Here is a 13,862-nt window from a genome sequence, read left to right on the forward strand (position 1 = left end):
ATCCATTTTCTACCGCTTGTCCCTTTTTGGGGTCGCGGGGGGTGCTGGAGCCTATCTCAGCTGCATTCGGGCGGAAGGCGGGGTACACCCTGGACAAGTCGCTACCTCATCGCAGGGCCAATACAGATAGACAGACAACATTCACACTCACATTCACACACTAGGGCCAATTTAGTGTCAAAGTGGAATATTAGATGTGAAGTAATTGAGGCCCTTAAATAGGTCAATAATTACAACATTAATTTTAAATCATTAATATTTTTGAGCAATGACAGTTAAAACAAAAATCCCACAAATGTTTTTGGGTATCTAAAAGGCCCCCTCTCATGAAAGTCATACTTTTTTCTTTTTACTTTCCATGCTTAAATCTGTAGACTAACTTCCGATGTATCCATGGATTATAAAATCGTATTATTTTTCAGGTTTATTTGTCTGTTTCATGCCCTTTTTTAATTTTTTTTAAAGAAAACTATTAAATATTTTCCCCAAAAAATTATTACAAAGTGGGTTTTTATTTTTTTAATATTGTAATTTTGAAAAATGTTTGCTCTTTTATTCCATTTTTTTTTTAAATTGTTTTTACAGTAGTTTTAGAATGCACCACAGGCCACTAAAAAAATAGCATCCGGCCCCAAGTGGCCCCCGGGGCACACTTTGGACAACCCGGATTTAGGGTGTATCTTCTTAAATGTATTTTAACATTAACTTTAAATGAGACTGACGATATGGATTATACATTCGTATTATTTTTTTCAGGTTTATTTGTCTGTTTCATACCCTTTTTTTTTTTTTTTTTTTAAAGAAAACTATTAAATATTTTCCCAAAAAAATTATTTCAAAGTGGGTTTTTATTTTTGAACATTGTAATTTTTAAACATTTTTGGTCTTTTATTCAATTTTTTAAAATGTTTTTACAGTAGTTTTGGAATGCACCACAGGCCACTAAAAAAAATAGCAGCCGGCCCCAAGTGGCCCCCGGGCCACACTTTGGACACCACGGATTTAGGGTGTATCTTCTTAAATGTGTTTTAACATGAACTTTAAATGAGACTGACGATATGGAACACAGGTGGAATGTGCATGATTAATTAGTTAAAAACACCTGTTAGTGCATACCAAAATGGCCACCAACAGCTGTTTAAAACAAGCTACTGTGGGAGTTTAGTTTGCATTTAATAAGGATTTACAAAAACCTAATGACTCAATTAACTAGAAATAAATAATATGCAATCGATACTGAAATATCGATACCACCAATACCAGCTCTTTATGCTCTCGATTGCCAAATCAAAATATAAATAAATTTGATACTTTCTTATTTTGGCAGGAACACTGTAAAGTAACTAAATTCTTGAGAACTTGCCTAAATGAGACGCAATTGGTTGGAACTACTTTTCCTTCCGCCTAAATACGTAATGCGTAAACGCAGCGTTATTCAGTCTGTCATTTAAGAAAATGACTGGCCATTAAACTGAGGCACTCAGGATAATGAAACAGCAAGTGTATGTATATTTTATTGTAGGCTATTCAGAGAAACTTTTATATTGTTTGAATAGGATTCCCCAAAACCAGCAATATTTGAAATACTCTTTTTTATTTTACCACACATTAGGTATCCATTTTTATTTTGCTTCAAGTATAGGATTGGTATCGCCGACACCAGCCTGAATTTTGCTCGGTATCGATATATAGAATCAGTGGTATCGCACATCGATTGTATCCAATTAGTCACTCGTTAAAAAAAAATAATTTCGCGGTGGTGAATTGTACTTAAATTTCGAAGCGTGTTTTCATGGTTGCGAGCATTTTGCGAGTGTTTATGAGCACACCTCAATCTTATTTTGGTATGTATTACAAATGCTTGAAGTGGATAACTCGAGGAGCACAGGTATAACCTCATATCTTAATAAGACATTGACACATTTTAACTTTAATTCAAGTTGGAAAGGCGGCGGCCTATGCTACTAGCTACTCCAAGCTACTTAGCATTAGCCAAACTGCAATGTTTTATAAAGGAGAAGGGCCAATGCTACTAGCTACTCCAATCTACCTAGCATTAGCCAAACGGCGATGTCTTATAAAGGGGAAGTGCTACTAAAAGTAGGAATCCAAGCTACTTTTCTTAATTTTTATAAACCTTTATTTATAAATTGCAACATTTACACAGAGTAGAGAAATAATCATCAAAATAAGTACAAAACAGCGCCAGGGGGTTGTAAACTCAAAGTAACTAAAATAGAATGCAATATATATATATAAATAAAACAAAGTGCAAAGCCATAAGCTCACACAATTTCAGTAAATTTAAATTTGGAGCACAGCATCATCGTTTTCACAGCTTTTTGGTTGTTAGAGGTAGAGAGTGTTTTAACAGATTTCTAATTATTTTTTAAAGGCACAAAAAACATGTCGGGTATTGAGAAACTTAAATTTATGAATATAAAACTCAGCTAATAGTATAATGAGGTTGCAAAGGTAAAATTCCTTTTCATACAGTGTAAATCCAAATAGCACATCTTTAAAACGTACTCCAAGCTACTTAGCATTAGCCAAACTGCAATGTCTTATAAAGGGAAGGGCTAATGCTACTAGCTACTCCAAGCTAAGTAGCATTTGCCAACCCACAGTGTTGTACAACATGTTAAAATGTCGAGCGTGGGCTTCACGACCGGACCATTGTTTCGGTGAGGCTGTGTTGCCCTGCTCATTTTAATCTGTTCAGTTTAAACACACAACCCGACGTTAGGACAACCGGAGCAACAGAGGCGAACTCTTCGCGGCAACCGGGCTGACCACGGCGTAGTCACGGTGCCTGCGACGGGTAACTGAACTGGGCGGAGTGCATGATCTCTTGGCTTTTTTTGGGGTTGTGTAGTAAATCGCCGCCAAACCTCTCGTAGTTTGCTGAAAGCCCGAGAACGAAAAAACAGCAAACTTGAAGTACGAGAGGCCACCATTACTTAGGGTTAGAAAAGACACTCCGCAAAGAAAACATGGCGCTCGGGGGTATTTATAGTAGTGTATTGTGATGTCATTGACATGCGTCGTGACGTAGGGCTTCTTTTTTTATTTTTTTAAATATTAAAACGTCATTAACATGCACCGTGACGTGGGCGCTTTAACAAAATAACATCCCAAGATATATAAATATATATATGTATATATATATATATATTATTTGTTCATCCATCCATCCATTTTTTACTGCTTGTCCCTTTCGGGGACGCTGGAGCCTATATCAGCTGCATTCGGGCGGAAGGCGGGGTACACCCTGGACAAGTTGCCAGCTCATCGCAGGTACTATTTGTATTTTTAAATGTAATTTAAAAAAAAAAAAATTATATATTTTTTATTTAGTTTATTTCTATTGAACAACAAACATATATCAACGATGTACATAAAAGTCAAGGCACTTTTAACATCAACAATTTTACACAACAGGTTGAGCAAATTATTGACTTTAACAAAACATGTCAAGGAAAGAAAATAAAAGCAAATACAAATAGAGTATTAAAAATAATAATAAATAATGATAATAAACAATATGATACAAGGGACAAGTAGAAAATGGATGGATGGATGGATGGATGATAAAATACAAAATTCAAAAAGACAAAAAAGAGGTAATTTAAATCACTTCGAATTTTTTTCAATAAAGATATCAATTTAAGGGTTTTTGTACTTTTAATAATATTCCACTTTAAAATATTTATTTGGGAAAATACTGCACTTTTTGTGTGTTTGGCATCTAACAAAACAAGGTTTTCTTTGACAAAAAGAAAGAGGTGATTTAAATCACTTCGATTTGTTTTCAATAAAGATATCAATTTAAGGGTTTTTGTACTTTTAATAATTTTCCAAGATTTAATTGATCATTTTAAACCATAAAGCCAATTAGAAAATGTAGGTTTTACTTTCAGAAATCGACATGTATGTATAAAAAATTAGCTTGGAGTATAATAATGTTGACAAACATTTCTTTTGTTACTATCATTTATAAATATGCCAAATTTGATCCCTTCTATTGTGAATGGGGACATCTCCAATTTTTGATTTCCTCCCAAAACACATGTCTCACATTCCACAAACAGATGATTTACATCCTCTACAACTCCACAGATATAACAGCCGTCAACCTCCATGTTAAATTTTAGTTTAAAAAAATCCTTTTAAGGGTATATTCCATAAAAAAATTTAAATTGTATTTCTTAAATTTTGGGATGAATTGGGTATGTAATATATCTTGTCCTTATTTTCCTTAGCTCAACTTTTGTAAACTCATTTAGGATATATTGGCTATGAATTGTGCCCGGAAAATATTGTGTCACTAAAACTGCCCTAATATATTTGTCGGAACATTTTTCATCACAGAAATGAACTGAAAAAACTTGAAAAACAGACCAAGTACCGATTTTAAATGATAAATAATAAATGGGTTATACTTGTATAGCGCTTTTCTACCTTCAAGGTACTCAAAGCGCTTTGACAGTATTTCCACATTCACCCATTCACACACTGATGGCGGGAGCTGCCATGCAAGGCGCTAACCAGCACCCATCAGGAGCAAGGGTTAAGAAGTATATTTTTATGTAAAGATATAAGGCTCAAACCGGAATTTTCGTGTGATAGATTTCTGTTTTGTGCCATGTCTAAAATAATTTCTGTGGAGGGCTAAAAACCCATTTTGGTCTGCTTTGTTTTCAATTTTCTTTTTGTCTTTCTTTAAAAAAATAAATTAAAAAAATGTCCACTTATGAAACAAAAATTAAATGACCAAAACATGACTGACCAACAACTATACGAAACAAAACATTCATAACAAATTGTTAAAAATCTTAATGTTTTTAATAGCTTTGTCGCACGCCATATAATGTGTAAATAATTACTACCACACATGCAGTTATAACTAAGCACTTCCTGTCTATTTTGGACAGAGGAAAGGTACACTGTGACATCAGAGGACTCAACGGGAGGTGAACAAGCCCACAGGTGGTCTCTGGGACATGTCAGGACAAGCAGAGCGGTCCAGGGCGAAGGACTGTTCATTGACACCTTGAAAGACAACATGACTACAGTGGTGGTAAGTCTGCGTGTGTGTGTGTGTGCATGTGTGTGCATGTGTGTGCATGTGTGTGCTGGGTAAACACTACCATCTTTTGAAAGGTACAGTGCAGTTTTTGTTGCTAGACAGTAGAAACTGTTGCGTCTGACCAGCCTTTCCTCCAACGGAATTAAAGTCATTGGTCAATCCCAAGTTCTTTATATGACATACAGTATATGCAGAGTAAGAAGGACCATCGAGACAGAATAGGAATATTATCATGTTTTACTGAAGCTTCAGGAGACCAGCCCACACCAATACATTCATACCGGCTTCTCGAATTGGTCTAACATTCAAACAGAAGAGACAACTTCTTCCATCCGAAGAAAGCCCCCACCTGTCCGGAAAAGAATACAGCCTCATTGTTCTACTACAGATAAGATATAAGGGAGTCCTCCAACTCCTACAGTGCAAGCCTTCAAGGTAACACACAGTTTACTTGCGGACATAAAATGAAAAAATAGAAAGAGTACAAATGGAAAAACACTAGCTGCTTTAAACATGACTATGAATAAAGAAAGGACTCTTAAACATATATGCATTCTCCACAAAACTTACTGGACAAAATAATTAGGACACATGCTTACTTAAAACCAATTACCAGTTTTGTGACTTTCCTGCTAAATCTAGTGACTTTCCAACTCATGTTAGCGACTATCTTTTTCAAAAGCGTCTCGCAACTTTTTTGGGTGTTTTGGAGACATGAAAGCACGTGTCACTCTGCAGTTAATGTCCTCAGCGAACAAGCCGGTGCTGTCGTGAGCCCCTCCTAAGAGGCGGTCAGGTTGACACTAGCCTCGCGCAGCACTCCCAGCTGCAGTCACAGCAGAGAGGAGACCCACACCTACTCTGTGCAAAGCTGCCGCTGTTTTCTTCCTTGGCTTACAGAATGAGATGTAGTTGTAAACATTAAATCTCTGTCATGCTTCAAATAGAACCTATCGTTCATGTTAATGAGCCAGTCAATAGATTTGGTTTGTTCGTGAATATCACCACCCTTTTGATAAATTTTGATAACATATAACAATGTAGAACAAAGAAAAATACAACTACAATAAGAATCAACAAAGGAAAGTTCCTTGGCAGTATGATTCTAATTTGCATTTTTTTAAACACACTTTTTATGTCTGTTTATGTCAGCATCCATTGTAATCAATTATGCAAATTAGGCATTAATGTTATCCAGCAACTTCCAGCGACTTTTATGACAGCCATTTGCTACTTTCCTAGCTGAGGAGTTTGCAACACTGACACACCTGTTCAAAAGTGCTTGTTTGTCTGACCCAGGGGTATCCAAAGTGTGGCCCGCGAGCCATTTGCAGCCCGCAGCTAATTTTTTAACGGCCTGCGGCACATTCGAAATATACTATCGTAAGAGTAGACATAAAAGAGTGGAATAATAGAGGAAATGTAACAAGAAAAAGTTGCAATATTGACTCTAATAACACAAAGCTGCCATGTATGCAGTTTTATACTTTAAAACTGTCATTGCTCAAAAATAATAATTAATCAAAACCAAAGTTGTTATGAATTATTGATCTATTCAAGGCTGTACTTACTTTACATCAAATATTCCACTTTGAAATATTTATTTGGGAAAATACTGCACTTTTTGTGTGTTTGGCATCTAAATTAAACAAGGTTTTCTTTGACAAAAAGATCAAACAAATAAAAAAATAATAATGAGAGACAAGCGGTAGGAAATGAATGGAAAAAGTTATAAACGACAGATATATCTGAAGTTGATCTAGAGATTTATGTGTTGAAAGTAAAGATAATATATATTGATATATTATGACTTATTTTTAACACTTTCATGTGTGGGGCCCTTTTGGATCCTCAAGATCTTTAATCAGATGTGTTATTAACTGTAATTGCTCAAAAATAATAATCAATTCAAAGCAATGTTTTTATCAATCAATCAATCAATCAATCAATGTTTATTTATATAGCCCTAAATCACAAGTGTCTCAAAGGGCTGTACAAGCCACAACGACATCCTCGGTACAGAGCCCACATACGGGCAAGGAAAAACTCACCCCAGTGGGACGTCGGTGAATGACTATGAGAAACCTTGGAGAGGACCGCATATGTGGGTAACCCCCCCCTCTAGGGGAGACCGAAAGCAAAATTTATGAATTATTTACCCATTTAAAGCTCCAATGACTTCACATCAAATGTTTCATTTAGAAATATTTTTTGGGGAAAATATTGCACTTTCTGTGTGTTTGCCATAGAAATAAAACAATGTTTTCTTTGACAAAAAGGGCAGAAAACATAAAAACAAAACACATTTAATAAAAATAACAACTTATAATCGATGGATACATCTGAAGTTGATCTTGAGATTTACGCGTTGAAAGTAAAAATAATATATATTTATATATTATGACATATTTTTAACACTTTTATGGGTGGGGCCCTTTTGGATCCCCGAGACCTTTAGACAGATTTGTTTTAACTGTATTTGTTAAATTTTTTTAAATTTTTTTTTTACCCATTTAAAGCTCAATTACTTCACATGAAATATTCAATTTTTAACATTTATTGGGAAAATATTGCATATCTTGTGTTTTTGCCATTTAAAAAAGGGTGTTTCTTTGAAAAAAAATGGCATTAAACATAAAAGAAAATTAAACTTTATGTCAACAGAGAGATCTGAAGTTGATGTATAGAGATTTAAGCGTTGAAAGTAAAAACAATAATAATATATAACTTATTTTTAATACTTTAATGACTGAGATCCTTTTAAGTACCCGGGACCTTTGACATTCACCAAAATTGTGGGAAGCCCTAGTAGTTACAATATATATTATATTGGTTTTGATCATGAAAAACATAAAAATTGCCCCCCAATGCTTTCATTTTTCAGTGTGGAAATAGTTTGGACACCCTTGATCTAAACTACATATTTCTTTCTTTTTTTATCTTAATTTTAATTCCTTATTTTATTGTATATATTTGCGATTATGTTTATTGTGATCTTGGGTGTTTTGAAATGCACCAACAAATAAAATGTATTTTTTTTGTTATTATTATTATTAATATGTGAAAAATGAAGCACATTTGGAGTTAGTGCACACTTATGCAACAGACTCAACTCTTTTGGCAAGACTTCCTAGTCTAAGAATTTTAGAGTTTGTGTGGTAATTTTTGCCCATTCATGAGGTCAGGGGTCACTGTGAGAGAGCCTCTGCTAATGCCAGAGGAGTTCTTCCACACTAAAAGAATTCTGGGCCCCGTGAAAAGTAATCAGGGTCTTTAGGGGCCCTTGGAATTATACAAAATTTCCCCCCCATATGCCGTCCCAGTCAAGCAGACATCATGCCAAAAAATGGATTGTTAGGATGAAAAATTAAGATTTTATATGTTTAAATGTTATATTTTTTAATGTGTTTTACCCTAACGAAAACAATAATAAAAAAACAATTAAAAATGTAAAAATTAAAATAATACAAAATTTAAAAAATCTAATTGTTTACATCTATTGTTTTTTACTGGTAATTAAAACAAAAAAACTAACATTTTCATAAAACCTTTTTGATTTTTGAATATTAAAAAAAAATCGGAACATTTAAAAATAAAAAAAAATTACCGGATTTACTTTCTTCCTGTTTTGTGTGTTGGGAAGGAGGATGCCGGCAAGTACTACACTTGGCGACGCTTCGGTCCCGAGGACCAGCGCACACGTGAACTATGGGTGGACATGAGTGACCTGGGGCACGGCCAGGTTCGAGTCCACGGCATTCTGTCAAACGCCTACCAACAGGCTACGGTGAGCGTCGCGCACACAATCTTCACTGTTGATGCTTATGCTTACAGACCCAAGACAGAAAGCTCCGTCTTTCTGTTTGCAATCAGTGCGCAATGTATCAAACTGATTGCAAAAGTCATTTTTCCTGCACGTTGCCAGATGCAATGAGCGGCAATTACAAGGAGACAAAACAGATATTGAGCAAAGCGCGCCATGGGACTTGACAGTGAAGCATGAGGTCATACAGTCCAGGGGCCGTATTCCTAAAGATTCTTAGTGCAAAAAGTTGCTCCTACCCAGCAGGCACAAGACATTCAAACAACGTTGAGAACTTGTTGAATTAGGTCCTGACGTTGAGCAACTCAAACATAACGTTGGAACAACATGCTTTTTGACAACGTTTAATCAATGTTGGGTTCTGACGTTGAATGGACCATTGAATTTTGGTCATTTCCCAACAAATATTCTACAACACAAATACAACGTTGAAATAACATGCTTTTTGACAACATTTATTCAATGTCAAGTTGTGATGTTTGATTTGACGTATGAAATTTGGTCATTTCCCAACCAACAACGTGGATCCAAAGTTGGACATCAACGTTGTCTCAATTTACAAATACAACTATTTTGCAACACTGTTTCAGAGTCAGTTTTGAAGGACATGTATGTAGGGTTCTACGGTATACCGATACTGATATATTATCGCGGTACTAATGAAGCAAAAACGGTACTATACTGTGTTTGAAAAGTACCGGTTCACGTCAGGACATTGCTGGTTTTGCGAACAGAGGAGCATGTTCGGCAGCGCACAATCATGGAGTACTTACAAGCAGACAGTGTGTAGACAGAAAAGGGAAAACGGACGCATTTTGGCCTAAAAACTAAAGATAAAGGTGAAGTTATAACATTGAAACACCCTCAGGAAGAGGTGCTTTAAGACATGGCTAGCTAGCTAGTGGCAAACGTCCGTTCGCAGTTGGCCGTGTTTTAGCTACTTCTAAATCACAAAAACCTTCCCAATTGTTAGAAAGCCCACTGTTTAATATGTTTGTGTGTATGCTTCACTGATGACAGTATTTGGTGAACATCGTTTTATCCTACTAATTTTGGCGATTCTTGAAGTCACCTTAGTGTGGACTGTGACGCAACAGTTTGTTTACATGTAAAATCTTCCACTTCTTCTTTGTCTCATTTTGTCCACCAAACTTTTTATGCTGTGCACGTATGCACAAAGATGCGCTTTGTTGATGTTATTGACTTGTTGGAGTGCTAATCAGGCATGTTTGGTCAGTACATGACTGCAAGCTAATCAATGCTAACATGCTATTTAGGCTAGCTGTATGTACATATTGCATCATTATGCCTCGTTTGTAGGTATATTTGAGCGCATTTAATATCCTTTACTTTTATCCTCTTTGTATATAATTTAGTTTTGCATGTCTCATGACATATTATATGTATGTAATATTGGCTGCATGTCTGATAGTTGTTTGTGTGCCATGATGTTCCAGACCACAGCAAACGTTACAGAGCTTGCCAAAGATTGTAATAAATCCATTAGAAGAAGACAGCCTGCAGTATCCTTTAACTTGGACACACACATCTATACCTTTGTCTATTCTAAGCCAGTATCTTCCAGGAGTTATCTCACCTTCTGAGTAGCCTCTGATTTACTAATGTTTTTTAATGTTGTAAAAATGTGTTGAATGAATATCAAATTTTTCCATTTCTGTCAACGAAGATTTGCTTCAGCCTGCGTCACATAGTCATTTTGATAGTAGGCTATTATAGCTAATATAGACACTTACATCATGTGTAGTCTTCATTATAACACTTATATAAGGCTTTTAATTTTTTGCGGCTCCAGACAGATTTGTTTTTTGTATTTTTGGTCCAATATGGCTCTTTCAACGTTTTGGGTTGCCGACCCCTGTTGTAGATCATAAATCATGCCTTTACCTGGACAGTAGAAAAACGAGGACGTATTCAGACAAGTTGGTACACTTTGACAGCCAATTTAGACCTGGGAATGGCGCCACGAAACGACGCTTGGTTACAACCCCCTTTTCTTCATGAGTATTATTAGTCATTCTTGATCTAAATGGGAATATATGAACATCGTAGCAGTCGGCATCCTAAAGACAGCAGACCTTGTACAGTAAGTGAGGTTTTATTATGTTGGTTGGCTCTCATTAAGTCTGCAGTGAATAATAATCTGTGATGAAGAATAAACAAAACTAATTTTGTGATGCGTTTTTTAAATTATTGCGCCGCATATGCTTAAAATAATCAAAATACGTAAATATTGAATGTTATTATAAATGTGCCTGTTACTACATTACATACTTACATCATGTATATAAAACCTTAATGTTTTTTTTTTTAAGGGCTTTATAGGCAGAATAGAGCGGCTCCCATTCCAGCAGGCACAAGACATTGATACAGCGTTGATTACACATACTGTACATGTCATTTAAAACTGACTTCGTAACAACGCTGCAAAATAGTTGTATTTGTAAATCGAGACAACGTTGATGTCTATTGTTGGATCCACATTTTTGGTTGGCAAATGACCAAATTTCAATGGTCAAATCAACATCACAACATGACATTGAATACGGTAAATGTCAAAAAGCATGTTGTTTCAACGTTATATTTGTGTTGTAGAATATTTGGTTGGAAAATGACCAAAATTCAATGGTCAAATCAACATTAGAACCCAACATTGATTAAACGTGGTCGGAAAGCATGTTGTTTGGGTTGGTAGAGCGGCTGTGGCAGCAACCTGTGGGTTCTCATCCAAGACACTTCACCCTTGCTCCTGATGGGTCGTGGTTAGGGCCTTGTATGGCAGCTCCCGCCATCGGTGTGTGAGTGTGTGTGTGAATGGGTGAATATGTACATGTATACACCCATTTACGTTATGTTTAAGTTGCTCAACATCAGGACCTAATTCAAGAAGTTGTTTTAATGTCTTGTGCCTGCTGGGATTGTAAGCTGACATTTAATCGCATTTATTTAATATTTGGAGTGTCTTTTTGAAAAAATACATCCGTCGTCATGTTTTTCACAATGATTGTGAACAATAGAAAAAAAAAGTGCACTTCCCCTTAATCAGTTTTTTATATTAGGTGAAATATTATCCACAATTACATAGTCTTCATAAGATTAGATTATTTGATTAAGTTTATTAATTTGAGGGTCCATCTGTTGCCCTTTATCACCAAAAGTGTATTTTCTATCTAGCTTTCAGAATCAACCAATCACAGCTTTTGAAATGATGAAGGGGTCAACCCCACCTCCTCACTAAGATGGAGTTTCTGTCCATTCCTTGCTCAGAGATCTCTGAGAATGTTCTGGAATCACTCCTAAACTAAGACTCCTTGCTAGGATTTTTTTTTTCGTTAAAAAAACGGGCCCTGGGAAGTGTTAAAAAGCCACTAACATGTCAACAACTTGCCTTGTCTGTACTGAAGCTCGAATAATGTAAACATTTACAAACCTTGTAAGGATCATTTCTTTGCTAATTGCAATTTTTTTTTGCTCACAAAAAACGACTTTGTTATAGATGTTTTGCAGCTGACCTGTTTTTACAATCACGCCCGCTAAACTCGGCGCCCTGATCCCACGCTGCCGAGTCATGTCTGTTCCGTTGAAAAAGTTGCATCAGAAGGCGCGTTGGGAAACATTGTTTTGCACTAACAGATGGTTTGCAAATGTGGAGCTTCATGTTTTTGTTCTGGAGTGACCCTGCTAATGTGCACTGGAGTGGGTGGAAACATGCCATTTAACACTTTTAAAAGATTCCAATTATACTCAGACTGGTTAATCTTGATCCTGACATGCTACAAGATGAGGAACATACCTGCCTTTCCAAAAATAACAATGCAAAGGTTTTTCTTTATTATTTAATCAATACATATATTTTTGTAAACAGCTCGTTACAATTTGGTGTACCTAATAAAGTTGTTCTTTTGTTTGCAGAAAATCGCCTTGTCGTTTGACTTCCCCTTTTATGGACATTACCTGAGGCAGATTACCATAGCAACGGGAGTTATGTGATGTTTTCACAAATTTCCTGTGCCTTTGACACATTGAACCTAAGTGATATTTCAATTATTTATTTTTTGTTTTATTTCAGTTTTGAAATGTTATAATTTAAAATGTTAATGGTTTCATTTTTTTGATTAAAAAAAATTTGGATTTGTGAATTTTGAAATTTGATACTTGATATATATTTTTCAAAACATGACTAATAATAGTTGTATGTGAATATTTTTAAAATGTAAAATTTCTAAATTAGTATTTTTTTATTCTTTAAATATTTAAACTTTAATTATTTAAATTTTACAATACACATTTGTTGTTTTGTTTTAAACTAAATACAAATCATGAAAAAATTTAAAACAATTATTAAAATGATTGTATTTTTTAAATTAAGTTTTAAAACAATATATGCAAACAATTTGATGTTTTTTTCTATATTTTATTATATTTAGAAATGTTTACATTTTGAATTTTTTGTTTTAAAACTTTTGTTATTTGTTTTCATTAAAATAATAAACAATTAAAAACTAAACATTTAAAATGTAATGTTTTTGTTTTTGTTTTATTTAACTTTTTTAAAACAATAAGTTTAAACGATTTGATACTTTCAAATGTCTTATTTTATTGTTTATATGTTTAAGTTGGAATCTTTTTAATTTTTCAAATTTTACTTATTTTAAATATAATTAAAAAAACATTTAAAAATGTTGCATTTTAATTAAATACTTCGTATTTTTGTTGTAATTACCACTTTCAAACAATAGATGTAAACAATTTGATTTTGATTTAAAAAAATATGTTTTAACGTTTTCATTTTTAATTTGGTAACTGTTTTAAATTTGCACAAATTCTTGTTGTCTTTTTAAGTAAAATCTAAAAATATTAAAAAATTAAACATTTTGATAAAACAATTATTGTATTTTTGATTTAATCACCACTTTAAAACAATGTCATATA

The 13,862-nt window shown here is 34.5% G+C and overlaps 1 protein-coding gene across 3 annotated transcripts in view; it reads left to right on the forward strand.

Moving 5' to 3' along the window:
• Positions 1-1,465: 1,465 nt before the first annotated feature.
• The window catches only part of LOC133651903 (plexin domain-containing protein 1-like), a 30,435-nt gene continuing 18,038 nt past the window's right edge, over positions 1,466-13,862 (forward strand). The window contains exons 1-4 of one of the 3 annotated variants that reach the window (XM_062050122.1): positions 1,466-1,502; positions 4,935-5,080; positions 8,733-8,876; positions 12,843-12,910. In XM_062050122.1, the coding sequence (XP_061906106.1) occupies positions 5,066-5,080; positions 8,733-8,876; positions 12,843-12,910 (227 nt within the window). In that variant the 5' untranslated portion in view covers positions 1,466-1,502; positions 4,935-5,065. Of the gene's footprint in view, positions 1,503-1,926; positions 3,298-4,934; positions 5,081-8,732; positions 8,877-12,842; positions 12,963-13,862 lie in introns of those variants that run through there. The other 2 variants (XM_062050121.1, XM_062050123.1) reach the window with 2 other exon arrangements.

This window comes from Entelurus aequoreus, linkage group LG06 (genome assembly GCF_033978785.1).
Source record: "Entelurus aequoreus isolate RoL-2023_Sb linkage group LG06, RoL_Eaeq_v1.1, whole genome shotgun sequence".
In the NCBI taxonomy this organism is placed as follows: domain Eukaryota; kingdom Metazoa; phylum Chordata; class Actinopteri; order Syngnathiformes; family Syngnathidae; genus Entelurus; species Entelurus aequoreus.